The 19,905-nt window shown below is 48.2% G+C and overlaps 1 protein-coding gene across 2 annotated transcripts in view; it reads left to right on the top strand.

Annotated features, from left to right (window-relative positions):
- ESYT1 (extended synaptotagmin 1) overlaps positions 1-19,905 on the top strand; it is a 133,557-nt gene that overhangs the window by 47,425 nt on the left and 66,227 nt on the right. For both annotated transcript variants that reach the window (XM_088473056.1, XM_088473055.1), the window contains exons 8-11: positions 1,230-1,285; positions 2,146-2,266; positions 3,992-4,168; positions 5,862-5,944. In XM_088473056.1, coding sequence (XP_088329182.1) covers positions 1,230-1,285; positions 2,146-2,266; positions 3,992-4,168; positions 5,862-5,944 — 437 coding nt within the window. The remainder of the gene's footprint in view (positions 1-1,229; positions 1,286-2,145; positions 2,267-3,991; positions 4,169-5,861; positions 5,945-19,905) is intronic.

The following is a 19,905-nucleotide window of genomic DNA, read 5'->3' as shown; positions in this document are numbered from 1 at the left end:
GAGGATGACGGCACTGGGTGACTGGGAGAGGATGACGGCACTGGGTGACTGGGAGAGGATGACGGCACTGGGTGACTGGGAGAGGATGACGGCACTGGGTGACGGGGAGAGGATGACGGCACTGGGCGACGGGGAGAGGATGACGGCACTGGGCGACGGGGAGAGGATGACGGCACTGGGTGATGGGGAGAGGATGACGGCGTTGGGCGACGGGGAGAGGATGACGGCACTGGTGACTGGGAGAGAATGATGGCACTGGGTGACGGGGAGAGGTTGACGGCACTGGGTGACGGGGAGAGGATGACGGCACTGGGTGACGGGGAGAGGATGACGGCACTGGGTGACGGGGAGAGGATGACGGCACTGGGTGACGGGGAGAGGATGACTGCACTGGGTGACGGGGAGAGGATGACGGCACTGGGTGACAAGTAGACAGTGACAGCAGTGAGAGAGTGACAGCAGTTGGTAACATGGAGGGGGTGACATCAGTAATGCCCTTTGTAATACATTAGGCCACACACATGTAATGACCTTTCTAATGCACTATGTCACACATGTAAGGCATTTTATAATATATTATGCCACACACATGTAATGCCCTAATACATTATGCCACACATGTAATGCCCTTTATATTGCATTATGCCACACACATGTAATGCCTCCCCCCTCTCCTCAGCATTTCACTGCCTTCTAATCCTCCCCCCCCCCCCCAGAGCAAGTCACCACCTCCTAATCCTCCCGTTCCCCCAGTGACTTACCTGCTGTGTGTCCCTCCAGGCAAAGGCTGCTCCTCCGTGTCCCGGTCCTGCAGGCTGTTCCGTGTCTTTAGTTCTCTCCCCTGCGTCCCAGAATGCCCGGCGCGGCCGCGATAACGTCACGCGGTGCGCTGCACAGGCATTCTGGGAGACAGTGGGATGGTCTTAGGGACAGTGATAGCTCAGTGCAGCCGCGGCCTGAACTTTGTTGGTGATTGTCAGTACAGGCTGTACTGTCAATCACCAACAGTGTTCAGGCCGCGGCTTCAGCACTGGCGGCGCCGGCGGGCAGCGTAGCTGGCATCACAATAAGTCACTGTGACTTATTGTGATGCCGGCTGCGCCCTTATAGTTTGGTGGCGTATGCGGCTGCGTACCTGGTGTAACGGGCTGGCCAGCCCTGCATATAGAGTGCACTATATGTCTTGATAAACTGTCTCACTGTTGTCAAATGTTTTCTTTACTCGATAGATGTTGGACTTAAATTGGACTGGGCTAACAAACTTACTGGACATTCCCGGACTGGAGTAAGTCGCCAACACTGTGGCTTCCCCTTAACAACTTTCTTCTATTCCTGCAACAGATGGCGCTTGCAAGGTTCAGCTCTGGCTTTCTAACCAGTAATTAATGTCTTTGTTCAGGCTAATCGCCTTGTGCCAACAGTGTCTACTTAGAGAGTTGGGCATAGAGGAAAATGAGAATTGCCGCCACTGCACATGGGGACCTCCTGCACTCTTCCCCCCCCCCCCTCCCCCCCCAAAGTAATAGTCACGGGAGTTTGGGCCGCGAGGCCGCGAACACTTTTCGGCGGCACAGGGTCACTCTCCGCACCGGGTGACACAGTGGGGAGGGACGCCACTGCGGAATGACCAGACATTATACTTTGAAGTCTACCTGTCACATAGCCACTGCTGAGGCTTCCAGTTTGTAGGCTGAATATTTGATACTACCAGTGTGAATCTTTGACATCACTGAGGTCTTACACATAATCTCTCAGTGACGCCATTAGCTCATTGGCTTTATTTTTGTTCATCCTACAAAATGGCTCCATCTGCTAGGTGGATGTTTCAGGCACCCTGTAAGCTGCTGCTTGGTCTGTGATGTACGGTGTGGGGAGTGAATTTCTCATATTTTCACTGGGTCCTTCGAATTTACTGCTTGCCTGAAAATGTAATATGCTTCGTTTGTAAGGAAACAAGTTGAATCTAATGTGCTCTAGGAATTCATTGTTGTATACATAACTGCTTAATGTCTAATTGGATAGTTTTTTCCTTACTTACACATTGTATACAATGTGTATATATTTTCTGTTACCCCTCTCTTGCTTTCTCTCACTCCCCCCTCCCGTGCTCTCTCTCTCATTATTTTCATCTTGTCATATCCTCAGTGCAATGTCAGATACAATGGTTATGGACATTATTTCTGGGTTCCTAGTTCTCCCAAATCGCCTCAGTATCCCTCTTGCACAAGATCTTCACATGGCAGAGCTGCGATCCCCACTGCCTAGGGTAACTTGTATGTCTCTTCATGTTGTACCTTTTTCAGTTCAAATGCATTAGGCCATTTACAGCCTTTATTTAGTCCTCTAATCTCTGGTAATTCCGTCTTTAGTTCTTACACCCCTCTTCTGTGTTTTTTCTTTTATTAGTCCCATATATTTTATTTCCACTTCCAGAGGTTTCTTACATTGGTGAGATCTTTATATCTTTTCCTCAGTCCTCAGCTCCCAATTGCAGCATTTATCTCATCGAACATTTTGTTATTTGGTTTGAATAGTAACCATACAATCCTGCAGCCAATTAAAAGATACAGCAAAAACTATAGAAGCAGTCACTGCATACAATTGGGTGAACACGTTCTGTCTCAGGGCGTGTACCTTACAAGGCGGAAGAAATGTGTGGATCATTTATAGATGTAAATAATGGAGCCTGCCGTTTAGACGCACAGGTACAGGGGAAACGTATCAAGTAGAATATTATGCCACATGCCTCAGTCTTGTGTATACAGAGAATAGATGCAATGTAATGATGCTCACAAGTTTAACCAGCAGGAACAGGCATAAGGAGACTTGAGCCATTTGCTGCAAATAATCGCTTATTATAATAAACTGTTTCTACTGTTCACGTGGCCAGCTGTGTCATTAGCCAGTTTTACTACATTTTGGGGCTCAAAAATCAAAGCCACAGTCTTGGTTGACATTAGTAAGTTTATTATATAATTCTCAGTTATTCTGTTTATCATCTCCAGTAGCTTTAGGCTGAAAAAAAACATGTTAGCCCAAACAATGGAACAATAACCCCTGTTCTGCTGTTGCCTCGTGTGACCTCACACCGAAAAGTTTGGTGAAAGATGCCAAAAAGTCCCAGATGTATCTTCACATTTTGGACAGTACATTCCCTGACCCCCTTCAAATTTTGCTGATGTCGACTATGTGAGGAGGTGGAATGACATGAACTACATAGCATATGTTCCCAGTCTGTCCCCCGGAGAGCCCCTAAATCTGTCTCCCCGCTTTAGTTGCATTCCCTCACTCTTAGGGTCTGATTCAGCAGAGGACGGAGTTGCTTTCGCAGCCGCTAACATGGTAATAGCTGCGATTGCACTAACATGGTAATGCAGCAGGAGGCGGCCTCCTGCATGCATTACTGATCCGAGCTACATCCATGGAGTCACGCAAGCCGGCCACCACAGATGCACAAAGGAGGCTAGCCGACGGAGATCCCAACGGTGGTAACACGCCTCCATTTTGGGAGATGGAGGCCGTTGCCCCCTCCCCGCCCACTGACAGTCTTCTGCCAGACAGCGTGCAGGATCGCAGATCCGTACTGCACATGTGCACTGCGGGAACTGACCACGGCATCCTCTGCTGAGTCAGCCCCTTGGTTCCAAGTCCTCAGGCAGATTAATTTAGTAGATATGTATAAATAAAACAAATATGTTTTCTGGGTGATGACTGAAGCAGTTTTTTATGGAAGCCTCCATGAATTGTAGGGCTTCTTTTACAGGGGAGTGACAAATGTGGTGGTGTTGAGATAAATTCAGTGTTAAAGGCTGTTTTACCTTTACAAATACCACAGAGGTGCACTACATATCCTTTAAAGCCTTATTCTCCTCAGTCACTAATTAAATACTTGCCTAGTAATACCTTTGATTTGCATCACCCAGAACTTTTGTCTTTCTCCCTCCGTCTCATTCTGTTATGAAGTTGGTAATCGCCTTCTCCCTCCTTTCAGGGCATTGTGCGCATTCATCTGTTGGAAGCCCGGAGTTTGCCTGCCAAGGACTTTCAAATGGGTGGAATTCTGTCAGGAAAGTCAGACCCTTATGTCATCTTACGTGTGGGGACGCAGGTCTTCACCAGCCGCATCATTAATGAAAATCTGAACCCTGTGTGGAATGAGATGTATGAGGTATTGAGCGGCCATCTTTCCTTTGTGGCAGGTCTGACAAGCCACAGACTCTGCAGCTCTCCTGACACGCAGAGCTGTGTAGGAGATGGCATGGGCTAATTTATGCACGCCCATGAAACGACGTTCAAACGGACAGACACACCTGCGTTTCGCAGAAAAGGCTCTGCCTCACCTGACTGCACATCGCTGGCATGTAATATGGCAAACAATCGCTCGATCTGCATACGTAATCACCATTGCGTCTGTCTCAGAATCCAGCCCACTATATGATTTGTCGTATGATATATCATTCCATAGCAGATCAGAATGATATATTGTACGGATTGTGCAGTGTGTACACTTAATCCGTCGTTCACCGCATAGTCCCATCTGCTGTTCTGCACAGCAGATGGGACAATGCAATGGACGAGGCCATGCTGCGACATACAGTATGTAAGGTTATATCACGCCGGATAGTGTAGTGTGTACGGAGTGCGAGATGTACCGCTACTTCACGTTGTTCCATCGCTGGGGCCACACATCGTGTACTGTGGGCCTGATTCAGACCCGCTCGCAAGCGGGTCGATGGTGGGGCACTGCACACGCGAGCCCCGGAGCGAGTGAGAAATTCACTTGCTCCGGGGCTCTCTACAAACGGGATGGCTGTCGATGTTGATCGACAGCTCGCCCCGTTTTGTAGGCGGGGAGGGGCGGTGGCTGGTCAAACGGAGGCGTTCCTGAAGGAACGCCTGCCGTTTGTGGGTGACCCTACAGACATCACTCGTGATGTCAGTAGTGAGCTTCCTGCTCTATTAGAGCAGGAAGCTCACTGGTGCTTGCGGGAACGAGACCCTGCCACAAGGGTCTCGTCGCAAGCCCGATAGTCGCGACCATCACCTGGCCGCTCGCAAAGCTGTGGTTGGTCACCCACAGCTTAGCAAGCGGCCAGGAGGCCGGGTAAAAAAAAAAAAAGAGGCCGCCCTGCTTCAGAGCGAGTGCTCGCTTTTTGCGAGCGCTTCTGAATCAGGCCCTGTGTTCCCAGCTTTACACTGCTCATAGATCAATCATTGTATGGAATAAACATTCTTTGGGTGACAGGTGACTAAGGCCCTCATTCAGAGCCGTACGCTCAGCAGAGCGCACTCTCTGAATGAGGGCAGGCCTCCATAACTATGGAGCGTCCTCCTGGACGCTCGTATAGCTGTGGGTCACCACCCACAGCCTATACGAGCGTGCAGTTTGATGGCCGCGGGCCGCAAGGCCCGGAGTGATTTTGGCTCTATCAGAGCCAAAATCACTCACACTGACATCACTAGTGATGTCAGTGGGGCCGGCTTCTGACGGGAGGTGTTCCCTTAGGAACGCCCCCGTCAGGGAGGCACGCCCCCGGCACGCCCACCAAAGGGGGCGTGCTGTCAATCAACATCGACAGCACGCCCCCTTTGATCAGACACAACGAGCGAAGGACTTTCCTTCGCTCGTCGCGTCTGGCGCATGCGCACGATGGAGCTCCCTCCGTCGTGCGCATGCTCAGTGCAGAACATCAACCCACTTGCGAGCGGACAGCCGCTTGCGAGTGGGTCTGAATCAGGCCCCAAGTATTTAGTACAGATTCCTTGAAACCTATTCTGCTTTTATCAATGTATATTGCTATTTTGACTTCTAGCTGTGTAGCAAAACACTCCTCACCATCACCTGTTTGTGTCATGTGCAGGTTATAGTGCATGAGGTGCCTGGCCAGGAGCTGGAAGTGGAGTTGTTTGATAAGGACCCTGATAAAGATGACTTTTTAGGAAGGTGAGAGAAACCCGCAAAAAAAATACAATACAAAAGGTTTATTCAGAATAAAAGGTCATACTGTTAACATGATTTGAAAATTATTATTATTAATAAATATTCTGTTTTACTATTTTATTAACATTAATGTTACCTTTAAATCACTGTACCTGGTCTCTGATTGCATTGAATGATAACCAGTTTTGATGGTGCTCTCAGACCATGGTATGTATTAAGTGACTAACCTTCACACACCTGCAAAACTTCTTTGGGTTGACATGGTCTAATAACCATATATAATACCCATTCAAATAGTCATACGTAACATAAATTTAAACTGTGACTGACATGCTTTGAGTTACGAGGGTGTACAAACCAACTGTAATTCACAGTGTTAAAATAAAGCCGTCCAATATTTGTGTCCTGCATACAAAAAGTAGGCAGTATTTTAACAAATAGCATCTGTTAACATTGCAATGTAAAATAGTTTGTCCAGGTGCAAATTTTTACCCGGATTTGCTCTTACATAGAAAGGTCTATTTACTATTCCTCGGCTATCTCCTACATTTGCCAACAATCTGGTTTTGCCCTTAGTTACTATTATTTTTAGCTTTTTGTTTTGTAATATATTTTATATATAGTTTTTGTTACGATATTGAATAATCGATCAACTACTGGTTTGGAGTTGTACTATATGTGAGGCTACAGGGTGCTTTATACTAGGAACAAATCTCTAACATGACTTTACAAGGGAAATAAATATAAAAATGGCCTTAAGCCACAGAAAATCGGTGTAGTGCTTTTAAGTAAATCAGATGTGAAAGAGGATACAGAGGGAATAAAATAAGCCATTTGGAATGCATATGTTTTTTTTTTAGTATACTTGTGTACTACAAATATAATTAAAGTAAGGTCTCCACCTTTAATAGATCCCTGTAACATTGGTGGGGACGCCTTTTACCTTGGTAAAGCTAGCACTACGGATCTGTCTATTCATTTGTCCCTGTACGTAGAAGTTAGTACTGTACAAAGTGACCCGCAAAGTTCTACAACAGTCCACTAGTATGAGCCCTAGCAATGTGTTATTGTTATACCCCTGATGGTTACTAAATGTTACTGAGTACCATTATATGAAGAAACGGAAGGTCTTAACTGGGTGCAATAGGCAGGGCCATAACCCAACATCACTGGGCTCTGGAGAGATGGTAAAAGTGGGGCGCACGTTACCCAAAGAGATACACATACAAGATAGTTCCACATCAGCTGGTAAGCCACAGTTTGCCCAAGCAATGCCCAGATAAGGATTCCTGAATGGGACAAGCTGCAAACTACCACCTTCCTGTCTCATACAAGTGATTTTTGCTTGTTGTTTTGTGGTGGCGTGCCATTTTTTGTAGCTGTATCCAAGTTTTATTGTGTACATTATAATGTTTGTCATATCATCCTGGATAAACATATTTTGTCATTATATTACTCTGTAAAGCAGCTTTTTGCTATCATTACATTAGGTCTGTGACATTGAAATGAAATAAAAGATGTGCTACAGAATTTATCACCTCGGCGGCATAACTATAATGATGGTGAAACCTGAGGTCTGAAGGGGAAGTACAGGACCCTGTTGGGTGGCACTGTCTCCTGTCCCAGGCAGACTCATCCATGTGACAGGGCCTGGGGAAACTGTTCCTGTGGTCTCTCTGCTCCTGGTGCTAGTACTAGGAATAGCTTTCTTTCTACATTAATGTATTTTGTGGACTATTACCTTATTCATCTTTTTTCTTTTCTTTTTCTTTTTTTTTTTCTATTTTTTACCAATTTTATTTTGTTGTCTCTTAAACTGAATTTACAACTGGATGCACGAGTCCCAGCTTCCAGTGCAGTCTGCATGTGTGTGATCTGGGGAAGCCGGGTGACACACACACAGCGGGATCCAGAGCTGACCGCCGCCAGATTTCTATTTCAATGCTAAACTGGGTGGAAAGCACATTTTTATTGCTGTGTTAAGCTGCATAAATCTTTATTGCCTAGTCTTGATAGATAGGCCCCTTAATAACATTGCATTCAGTTGCAATTTTTCAATAAATCCTACCAACTAACCAGCAATTAGCTTTTATCTGTCTGGTGCATGGTAGATAAGTAAATTAAATATGTAGTTGGTTGTTCTATATACATGTTTGTCGCTAATGCAGAGACAGCGCTACTTTTAGGTTAACGAAGGTGGTCGCCTAGAGCGTCAGCATTTTGTCAACACCGTAAACACTGGATTTGTGACATGAAGTCATTAATTAGTGTGTTTATGTTTCCCCACACTGAGTGCTGGCCACCCTGAGAATTTAAATTAAAAGTATCACCTGTTTTATTGGCTGCCAATGGGAAAGAAGTTGTGTGTTTAAGTTAACTTGGGAGCGTCCTGCGTGCTTCCCACCTCGAGCTGTGATTTAGGCAGCTGTACTCCTTGTCAGTGATGAGCGAGAAGTGTGGCATTGTGCTGTGATGTCATAGCGTAGCATCCAGGCTATTACTGTCACTGGGGAGCAACATACAACAGCAGCACAGGCAGCATTGCAGAGACTGAAATCCCTTCCTCTGCCCAGGCAGGTGCTGTGCCTGAAGGGGGTAGGAGAATGAGGGGGAGGGACACCTAGTATCCTTGTACCATACCTGCCTAACTTTAATGTTCGTAAATAACCCTCAATACTCTTCATGTTCACAGACATAATGTAATGACAGCAAAACCCTGCATTACATGCATTTTCATGTCATCTAAAACTACATTTTAGGTGAAGGAGTTTTGTAATTCCCCAGTGCTGTTCATATGGTGTGTAATTATTACTTGTAGGCTGTATAGTATCTTATCTTTGATCTGTAAGTGTAATATGGGTGTTTCTGAACATGTGTGTTAGGAAATTATTTGTATGCTGTGTTTCTGCAATGTTTGCGGTTATTGGCTTTCTAAACACTTTTTGTTATCTTATGATAAATAACACTTTACTTTTCTGTTCTGAATTTGTCAGGTTTAAAAGCATGTTTACATTATTTTATACCTCCACTTTTTTTTCTTTAATGTGGACGGTGTTTTGGTTTTAAATTCTTTCATGATCTGGGTGAGTTTGCACCATATAGACCAGAATTACTTTCTTTAGTGTTTTGGATTAATTATTTGTTACTGACATTAGATAAATATGAATATGATCACAAAAACAAATTCTTTCTAAATTCAACACAGAGATACTTTTACACAATTCGTTCAGTCCAAGAAAATGATCCCACAATTTTATAGACTGGCTCTCCCAAGATTTTAGCTAAGCATAGGGCAGACTGGCGTGAATTTGAAAAACATTAATAAGAAAAAAAGAAAAGTAACCGAACAAGTAACATAATACCTAAATATTAGCTAACTGTTTATCTTTATATACAGTGATATGTTTGTTATAGGTCATAACTGATGGCTCCTTGGCACTTCCTGTTTAAAAATTGTCATTGATAGATGGGCTCCATGTAGGTCGTATTGAAAGGACTTACATTTTACATCTGCCCATCCTAAGACTGAAGCCAGCATTTCAGGTAGTTTTAGACTAGGGCCAGGCATCAACCTCCGCTCTTTTTCAGAGATCGATTTCCATGCCCGATACATCACGGTATTTAGATAGATTCTGGAGACGTGGGGCCGGATTCTGAGTCGCATGCAATGCCGATAGTCGGAGTTAATTTATTTTTATTTTTTCTCCTTCATCCACTAGGGGACACTGGAGCATAGACAGTGGGGTGTAGATGTTGGTAGAGTAGAGCCTGGCACTTTAAAGAATTTAGAAGTGTGACTGGCTCCTCCCCCTCTATGCCCCATCAGCCCCAGTTTTAGAAATGTGCCTGAGCAAATGCACATTGGGCTGTCTCCAGCCCTTACTGTGTGTGCACGAAAATCCCTAAAAACCTATAATGCGCATGTGCAGAACCGATTGAGACGCACAATATCTGAAATGTATTGGAAATGTACTGGGTGTTCCTGCGCAGTGACTGGCAGGTGGCTATGTAGGCTCACTGAGATTCACTGTTTTAGGGCATGTTTATGGGAGTCTCGTAGGCATGCCGCTGAACTGCAATCACTCACATTGGAGGCCATAATCTGACAGAGGCCCTGATTCAGAGCCGGACGCTCTGACAGAGCGCTTGCTCTGAATCAGGGCGTCTTTTTTTTTATTTGTTTATGGAGCGGCCTCCTGGCCGCTCGCATTGCTGTGGGTTGCCACCCACAGCTAATGCCAGCGGCCAGGATGATGGCCGCGATGGTCAAGACAATCGCGACCATCGGGCTTGCGACGAGATCCTTGTAGTAGGGTCTCGTGGTCACTTGTGATGTCAGTGAGGCTGCCCCCAGACGGTCTGGGCAGCCACCCCCCCCGCCTGCCCACCAAAGGGGACGTTCTGTCACTCAACATCGACAGCACGCCCCCTTTGGTGCGAGACCCGGAGCGACGGATTGCCAGTCGCTATCCGGGTCTCGCGTATGCGCACGACGGAGCCGGCTCCATCTGGGCCACCATCGACCCGGTTGCGAGCGCTCAGCGCTTGCGACCGGATCTGAATCAGGCCCAGAATCTGCACCTATCATGGGGCTGGTGCAAGTTTCAATGGTGTGACCGATGGTTGTATACCAAGTATAATATTACTGTCTAAAGATGCTCAAAGTGTGCGTTTCAATCCTTGCACAGTAAGATTCATGGCTGTACACCAGTGGAAGGGCTTATACTAGTATTAAGGGACATATTCAATTAGACGCGAAAGTTGGAAAGGTTTCCCCTGCCGTACTTTTTGCCGACTTCGTATGTTTTGGAGGCAAAAACTTTTCGTTTGCTGCCCACTATTCGCCCTATTCTATTCCAAAGGACGCGAAAACGGGACCCGAAGAAACTCAAACAGGCGAAAAGTGATGTCAGATTTGGGGAAATCAGCCTGACATCCCCAAAAGATGCGCTAACATTGGGGATCAATGTATATGCCACCGAATAGCCCTATTGAAGCTAATTGGGGTACTTAAATGCTCTCAATAGCTGCTAATTAGCATCTTTGTGCAAGTGGTGAAGAATAGCATTTAGCAGGTTTTTTTTTGTGAAAATAACTAGTCCCAGCAAATTTGGGGCACATGAAATAGCGGCTAATTGAATTTGCCCCCAAAAATGGGTGCAAGCTTGGTTAAAAATCGCAAAAGTGAAGTTTTTAAGAAATCTTAAAAGCAAGCACCTGCAATAAAAAAAAAAACTCCCCCATACTTTCAGACCCCCAAAAGTTTATTTCGCTAGTTTTTAAGTTTGTACCCCAACTTTGGGTTTTTCCGCACCCTTTTTCGATGTAATTTTTTGGGGTGTTCTTCAATTTATTTTTTTAGGATTTTTTTGACGCAGGTAACCTTTGGGGACCAGTCTCAAGGGTGCAGGGTGGTTTCCCCACCTTTGCACCCTAAAACCGCAATTCTGCACATTTTTCCGCCTAGTTTCATAGGCGAATCTTTTTCGCCTATACCAATGCATTGACTCCGCGTAGGCGAAAAGTCTTTGGAATTGAATACGGGGATAACTTTTCGCCTGGCAAAGCTTTTTCGCCGAAAACTGCTTATAGCAGCTAATTGAATATGCACCTAAGTAGCAGTTGAGCCTACAGTAACAGACATTTATGCTGTGCTACGCAGAATTGGGTCCATGATGTAGGGATGGACATCAATCTCCGATATTTCGTAAAGATTGATTTTCAAAACTTAATACATTTATAATTTTGAATCGATTTTCAATGCACCATGTATCAATAGAATCGATCCAAAAATCGCAATGCTGCAGCAGTGATAAGCTTAACTCCTCCACGGTATCCACTGTGCATTAATCATTTTTTTTTTTATTACACAAATGCAAAATTTTAACATGAAAAAAATATTGACTCCCAAGAAAGATCAATATTATTGTCATGACTATTTTCTGATTTGAAAACAAATATGGTTATCCAGGATCGATCCGAAAGATCATTTCTGGACCGCGAATTGGCCATCCCTACAATGATGCTTTAATAGAATTGATCCAAAAACCATGATGCTACAGCAGCAATATACTTATCTGGTCCCCGACATTTCTTGCTATTATGGGCATGTGTTTGCTTTTTCTAATTTTTTTTTTTTTTTACTTTTTTTTTTTTCAAACTTCAAATGCTCAATACTAATCTAGCACCCAACGGCACATCTAGTCTAATCTAGAAGCTAACGGCACATGCGTCCACATGAGATTGATTTTTGAGGAAATCAATATTGTTTTACAGATCTTCTTCTGCAATAAATGCAGGCATGGCAATCCCATGTCAATCTTTGGACCACTAATCAGCCATCTCTATTTTAGACCACAAGATGTACTTTTAAGATCTATAATGAATATGTGGTTTCCACTATAGAAGTGAAAGGGAGCAGGAATACTCTAACAGCTGTAACATTGTGGAGAGCTCATAATGGACTTGTGGTGTTTGTTTTATGCCTCCAATTTGTACTAGTAACATTCATTCTTGAGGGAAATAATTTGAGGACAGCAGATGTCCCTATTATTGTTTATCGTAATAAATCATTTTGTTACCAAGACAGCAAGGTAAGCGGGGAAACTGGAGGGCTGAACAGGTTTATCCTGGTTACTCATTGGTCCTGCAGGCTGTGGGTTTATAGAAAATACTAAGGAGTAGGCACTAAATAGTAAATCTATTGGAGCTGAAACTCTAAGCCCTGCCTCCTCCAGCAATTCCACAGCAGATCTTTTTTTGTATTTAGTGCATGAGGAGAGGAACAAATATATTTTTTGGTTAGGAGTGTATAGTCTCTTTTATGTTGTTGTATTGTTTAATTAGGTTGCCTGAATGCCCTTCTGGCATCAGGCTTTTGATAAGCGGGCTTATGTGAACACTGGCATATGTCTCTCCAGCCTCGGCTGGCTCTTGGGCTTGGTAGCTATGCTTCCTATGTACTTTTCCTTAGTTCCAATAGCTAACCTGTTCTGTTGGGGATGATGTTGTTCTGTTGGGACCGAGGTAGTTCAGTGTGGGAATCACAGGTACTCTTCCGTTGTCGTCTTCCTTTTTGTAGGTCGGACTGACTCATGGTCTCCACCTTTCTTTTTTGCAAGGTCAAGTTTCTCCCTTATCAGTCCTGTTTCTAGAGCATCTGACCTGGATTCCGGAAGTTCAGGTGTTTATTCAGGGGTAGTGCATATACAGACTCCTTCTGATCTGCTGGTTCTTGGATGGGTCCACAATTTGGCCTTGGTGGCACCTTCTTGGGCTCCTCTGAGCCTCTGGAGTCGTGACTTATTTGACAAGTGGCTTATCTGTTGGCCATTTCTTCCACTAGGAGGGTCTAGGAGCTGCGAGTTCCTTCCGCTAGTTCTCCTCTTATTATTATTTTTCTACTTCAGGGTCCATAGGGTTCCACAGGATACCTTGGGGTATAGGTGTGACGTCAGTCGCTGGGCACCATAGAGTTAAGCTTTTCAGCCTCCCAGGATGCACTAGGGTCCCCCTCCTATACCCCGCCCCCGAGCCAAGGCACCTCAGTTTAGTTTGGTGCCCGGCCGGCGTCGGGTGCACCTGTCGGAGTGGGGGCTAGAAGAGCCCCTGAAGCTTTCTTCAGTGCAGCTGTGGCTGCACATCTGGATGTACAGCATGGACAGTCAGTCCTGACGTCCATGCTGTCTTCCCTACACCCCCGCCGGTACCAGAACGCCGGTACCGATCCGGGGATGCTGGTGAGCATCTGGGGTCACAGCTAGCGGTGACCCCAGATGTTCCGGACCATGGCCGGATCCAAGGGGGACAAAGGTAAGCAGCGGGGTCCCGCGGTGGTTCCCCGCTGGTCACATGGTCCTAAGTCCCCAGGCAGGGGGCTCCCTGGGGACTGGCTGCAGCGTGGAGCCAGGCGACCAACCTGCGCTTTCCACTACCCCCTGGGACAGCGGACCGCAGCAGAGCGGTAGCGCTGCGGCGTCCCAGGGGTTAAATGCATGCCAGGGGAGCGCGCCTTCCCTGTCTCACAGCCGGCGCCTCCCCCGCTGCACACAGCCCTCTCTGCATGCTGCCGACTGGTCCTGTGGCAGCGCTCCTCCCCCAGGCCAGCCTCCTCTCTGCTCCTCGGCGGCCATCTTCTCCAGAACGCATGGTGAACGCTGCTGGACGGAAGCATCGTGGTCTGGGTCCCCCCGCATACCTCTCCTCCGCTGTGGCTCAGGTCTGTGTATGCAGCGCTGTGTCCTACCAGGCCCTGTGTCTGTGTAGTTGAGTGATCAGCGCTGTTAGTGCAGGAATTGTTATTTCTCTGCATTGTATGTGACTGTGCTAGCGCTGCCTGTAACTTTTCTTCTCTAAACTGTCAGCTTTATTACTGTCCCTGTTCTTTCTGCTAAAGCCCTTGCGGTGCGGTGCTGCAGGGTGGTCTCTCGCCTATTTAATACTTAATTGGTGAGAGAGGTCACATACGTGGTGCCATCATGTCTGAAAGTGATTTTCCCCTCCGGCTACAGTGTACCACGTGCAAAGTACCGTTAGCGGAGGGGGAGGGTAGCGCGGAGGGCCTTTGCCGGCAGTGTTTGTCCATGGCGCGGCCTATTACGGTTACAGCACCGGTACAGGAGCCGCCCTGGGCTTGTTTCGCTCAGGCGTTAACAGCTTTAGTGGGCCAGTTAGCTCCGCAGCCCGCGTTTACTCCGATGGGTTTGTCCCAGCAGTCTGTGGTGTCGTCACCCATGCAGGGGTTCCCACGACAATTGGTGGTACCCCACAGTCTCCCTATTTCCCCGCTCCCGGGTTCTCAGGAGCCAGCGTGGGTTAACTCCCTGACGAGTTCTGTACAGCACTTGTCGGATGTGTTGCAAGGGGAGTCTGTGATGCGGCCTCATAAAAGGCCGGTGGCGTCTCTGTCCGCTCCTTATGAGGATGACGAAGGGACGTCTGATGATGGGGAGATTCTGGATCCTTACGATCAGGAACCTCTCCATACTAAGGACGCTGATGCTAAGTCCAAAGTATATATTCCTGGACTTATTCGGGCGGTCCGCACAGCCTTGGTGATTGAGGACGAAGTTCCCCCAGCGGCTAAATCTAAGTATGCCTTTTTCAAAGATGTGAAGGGCGATGCCACAGTCTTTCCTCTTTCGGGTCAGTTGGTGGACCATTTAGAGGAGGCGTGGAAACAACCTGGCAAAAGATACCAGCCGCAGAGACGCCTGGCGGTGGCTTATCCGTTCGCGGATAATTAGTTTGCTAAGTGGGAATCCCCTCCACAGGTGGATTCTCACGTGACCCGTCTTGTCCGTAGTGCCACATTGCCGATGCCATCCATGTCCTCCCTTAAGGATGCTACGGACCGCAAGGTAGAAATCTGCCTGAAGTCCGCTTATTCCCTTGCAGGGGGGGCAGCACGGCCGGCTATGGCCATTTGCTGGGTTGCCAGAGCGATGGAGCGCTGGGCGGATTCATTAGAGGCTTCTTTTGAATCCGACTGTCCGGCCGAACAGGCGGAGTTGATTGGCAATCTCCGTGATTCGGCCACCTACATCAACGAGGCGGCTCTAGACATTAGTACTCTGGTGTCTAGAATTTCTTCAGCAGCGGTAGCTGCTCGTCGCACCTTGTGGCTGCGATCCTGGAAGGCGGACGCAGATTCCAAGAAAGGTCTGGAAGCGTTGCCGTTTACCGGAGAAGTTCTCTTCGGTCCGGATTTGGATAAGATTGTGGCCACGCTGGCGGCAGCCAAATCTGCTTGTCTCCCGTCGGCCGCTGCTCCTTCTGGTTCTGGACCATCGTCCTTTCGGTCATCTAGGGCCCAGGGCAGGCCCAAACCACAGTCGTTTCCTCGACAGGCTGGCCCTAAGAAATCGGTCAAGCCCCGGAAGCAGGCATGGAGTACCAGACGTCCGGCCCCCAAGCCAGATGACAAGCCTGCGGCCTGACGGTCCGGGCCTCCCTTTGGGGGATCCCAGGGTGGGAGGCCGCCTGCTACAGTTCGCCCAGTGTTGGTCGACCACTACGACAGACACTTGGGTTCTGGAGGTGGTTTCCCACGGATACGCCCTCTCCTTCCGGCACAGACCCCCGGCTCGATTCTTCACCACGGGTCTACCATCAGACCGGAACAAGGCTACGGAGCTGCGGAAGGTATTGCACACTATGCTCCAGGCTGGAGTTATAGTGCCTGTTCCATTCTCCCAGAGCGGCCAGGGTTTCTATTCAAATCTATTTTTGGTACAGAAACCCAATGGGTCATATCGTCCGATTCTCAACCTCAAAGCACTCAACAAGTCTTTGCGGGTCCCGAAGTTTCGGATGGAGACCCTACGGTCCATCATTCTGGCGCTGGAACCTGGGGACTACATGGTGTCATTGGACATACAGGACGCTTACCTGCATGTCCCTATTCTTTTGCGCCATCAACAGTTCCTCAGGTTTGCAATCCGCAGCGACCACTTCCAGTTTCGGGCGTTACCTTTTGGCCTGGCAACAGCACCACGTGTTTTCACCAAGGTGATGGCGGTCATGGCGGCTTCTCTGCGGCTGCAGGGAGTCCGCATGTTGCCGTATTTGGACGACCTGTTATTGGTGGCAGGATCTCCAGAGCTCCTGTTACGCCACTTGGACCTGACCATTGCACTGCTGCAACGGCACGGCTGGCTAATCAACTGGCAGAAGTCCACTCTAATCCCGTCTCGGAGGATTCTGCATCTTGGAGCCTTATTGGACTCGGGACAGCAAAGGATCTTCGTGACGGAGGACAAGATCTCTGCTTTACAGTCAAGGGTGCGCAGTTGTCTGCACAGCCGCCGGGTGTCCTTACACTCGGCGATGAGGTTACTGGGCTCCATGGTGTCGGTGTTCGACATGGTGGAATACGCCCAGTTTCACTCCAGACCTCTGCAGCACCTGATCCTGTCCAAGTGGAACGGGCTGCCTCAGTCTCTGAAGTTCCAGACGATTGTGCTCACCCCGGAGGTTCGCCTGTCCCTTGCGTGGTGGTTACAGACGACCCACCTCAACAAGGGACGTCCGTTCTGGGTTCCAAATTGGGTCCTGTTGACAACGGACGCCAGTCTTCGGGGCTGGGGAGCAGTTTCGGGTCCACACTTGTTCCAGGGCAGGTGGACGCCGACAGAAGCGGAGCTTCCAATAAATATCTTGGAACTCCGTGCGGTCTTCAATGCTCTCCAGCAGGCACAGCGGTTTCTCCAGGGTCGCCCGGTGCAGGTCCAGTCGGACAACGCTACCACCGTGGCCTACATAAACAGGCAAGGAGGAACTCGCAGTCGGGCGGCTCTCGTAGAGGTCTCTCGGATCCTGGTTTGGGCGGAGCGCAATCTTCCGGCCATATCAGCGGTCTTCATCCCGGGAGTGCTAAATTGGGAGGCTGACTTTCTAAGTCGCCAGGACGTTCATCCGGGGGAATGGTCCCTGCACCCGGACATTTTTCAACTACTGGTGGACAGGTGGGGTCTTCCAGAAATCGACCTCATGGCGTCCCGGCACAACAACAAGTTGCCGGTGTACGGGTCTCGCACAAGAGACGAAGGGGCGTCTCTGGTGGATGCTCTGTCCGTCCGGTGGACGTTCCGGTTCGCATACTTGTTCCCTCCGGTCTCCCTTCTTCCACGGGTAATCCGGAAATTCAAACAGGAAGGAGGGTCGCTCCTGTTGATAGCTCCCGCGTGGCCCAGACTGGTTCTCAGACCTTCAGGGTCTGTCCGTGGACAGTCCTCTGCGGTTGCCGCTACGACCGGACCTTCTGTCTCAGGGTCCTTGTCTTCACCCGGACCTGACTCGGCTGTCTTTGACGGCGTGGCTGTTGAGACGGCCATGCTGAGGTCCCGGGGGTTTTCCAGCTCTGTGGTGCGTACCATGTTACGAGCTCGGAAACCGTCTTCCGCGAGGATATACCATCGCGTGTGGCATACGTTCTTCCAGTGGTGTCGACCGAGTTGTTATGCACCGCGGGAGTTTCGTCTGTCTCGGATTCTCGCCTTCCTGCAAGCGGGACTAGATCATGGGCTTCGCCTTGCTTCTTTGAAGGTACAGGTTTCGGCCCTATCTGTCTGGTTTCACCGTAGGATTGCTACAATCCCGGATGTGCGCACCTTTATGCAGGGTGTTCTCCGCATTCAGCCGCCCTTTGTTCCACCTGTGGCGCCTTGGGATTTGGCTGTGGTCCTGAGGGCTCTCCAAGGACCGCCGTTTGAACCACTGGGCTCAGTGGATCTTAAATGGCTAACAGCTAAGACTGTTTTCCTTCTGGCCATTGCTTCGGCCAGACGTGTTTCTGAGTTAGGGGCTCTTTCTTGTAGACCCCCTTTCTTGGTTTTTCATGGGAACAGGGCAGTGCTCCGCACTCGGCCCGAGTTTCTTCCCAAAGTTGTTTCCCAGTTTCATGTTAACGAGGAAATAGTTGTTCCGGCCTTTAACTCACCGGGTCTTTCCGTGGGTGAGGCCTCTTTGGCTGTTGTGCGGGCCTTAAGGACTTATTTGGACCACACTTCTTCGTTTAGGAAGTCGGACGCTTTGTTTGTCCTCTATGGCTTCCGTAAAAAGGGTTGGCCTGCTTCAAAGCAAACTTTAATAATAATAAGAGATATGGTAAGAATTTACCCTTGTTATCTCTATTTCTACGAAGTCCATAGGGTTCCACAGGACTCCCGCCCTGTCGCACCTGTGCTGCAGATGGGCTTTGCTCTGGTCACCGGTTTTCCGTCTCCCTCTGGTGAGAATGTGATTCTTGTATGTGTCCAGATCTTTTTTCTCTCTCTTCCTTCTCCTCCTCCGGCCTATGGCTTGATAACTAACTGAGGTGCCTTGGCTCGGGGGCGGGGTATAGGAGGGGGACCCTAGTGCATCCTGGGAGGCTGAAAAGCTTAACTCTGTGGTGCCCAGCGACTGACGTCACACCTATACCCCAAGGTATCCTGTGGAACCCTATGGACTTCGTAGAAATAGAGATAACAAGAGTAAGTTCTTACCATATCTCATATTATTTTTTACTCTGACCAGGTGGTTCTCTGTTCTACGCCGTCTTTCCATGCTACAGTGGTTTCCCGGTTTCACCTAACCCATGAGGGAAATTAAGTGTGCATCGGGTGTCACCAGACCCAGTGACTCCCCTGGGCCTGCCTCCGTGTAGTCTGTGGCTCGCTTCTGCATTTTAAGTAGGCTTTTGGCCTCTGGGTCAGCCAGTGCCTGACCTTACCCAAGCACATTCTATTTGGGCCAGAGTGCTTCTTGGGCAATACGGTTAGTTGTCTCATTTGTGTTGCTGTGCAGGGAGGTTCCTTAGTGTACATCTTCACACACTTTTATTGGTTCCACACATTTGTGGCCCTGGTTGCTAGTTTTGGATGTGAGGTTTTGCCCGGCAGCTGCCCGACACCACCTCTTGAGCTTGCTTTGGGAAGTCCCATAGTCTGCAGAATCCCCCAGATTGGAAGAGAGTGGAAAGAAGATTTTTTGTACTCACTGCAAAGTCAATTCCTATGAGTCCATCTGGAAGACACTGCACTCCCCTTTTGGCTTTGTTAGATAAATAACGGAGTTGCTGGTGAAGGTGGGAGGGCTTAAGGGTAGGAGGGGGGTAGAGAGTTTCAGTTCCAATAGATTAACTATTTAGTGCGAACTCCTCAGCTTCTTCTCTAAACCCACAGTCTGCAATGTCCCCTGGATGAAATTGATTTGACAGTGAGTACATAAAGTCCTCTTTGTCAAGGTTTTCTTTTTCTTCATATATTCAGATAAAGTGTAATAATGTGTGAATGACAATGAATGTGCCACTGTTTGTCTGCATTCGTTATATGCATGTAAATGTTATTCATTAAGGGTTGAACTGCTGCCGTTTGCACAGCATATTTCTTGTACAGTCGACGCGGGATTGTACGCAGTACCTATTACATCTCCACTTGCGACTGGGTTACTAATTGGTCACTCTCGCGTAGGCGACGTTGTGT

Source organism: Taudactylus pleione, unplaced genomic scaffold (genome assembly GCF_031769625.1).
Source record: "Taudactylus pleione unplaced genomic scaffold, aTauple2 ptg000130l, whole genome shotgun sequence".
Classification (NCBI taxonomy): Eukaryota; Metazoa; Chordata; class Amphibia; order Anura; family Myobatrachidae; genus Taudactylus; species Taudactylus pleione.
The sequence above is the reverse complement of the archived record's forward strand: the minus strand, read 5'-3'. Positions and strand labels throughout refer to the sequence as shown.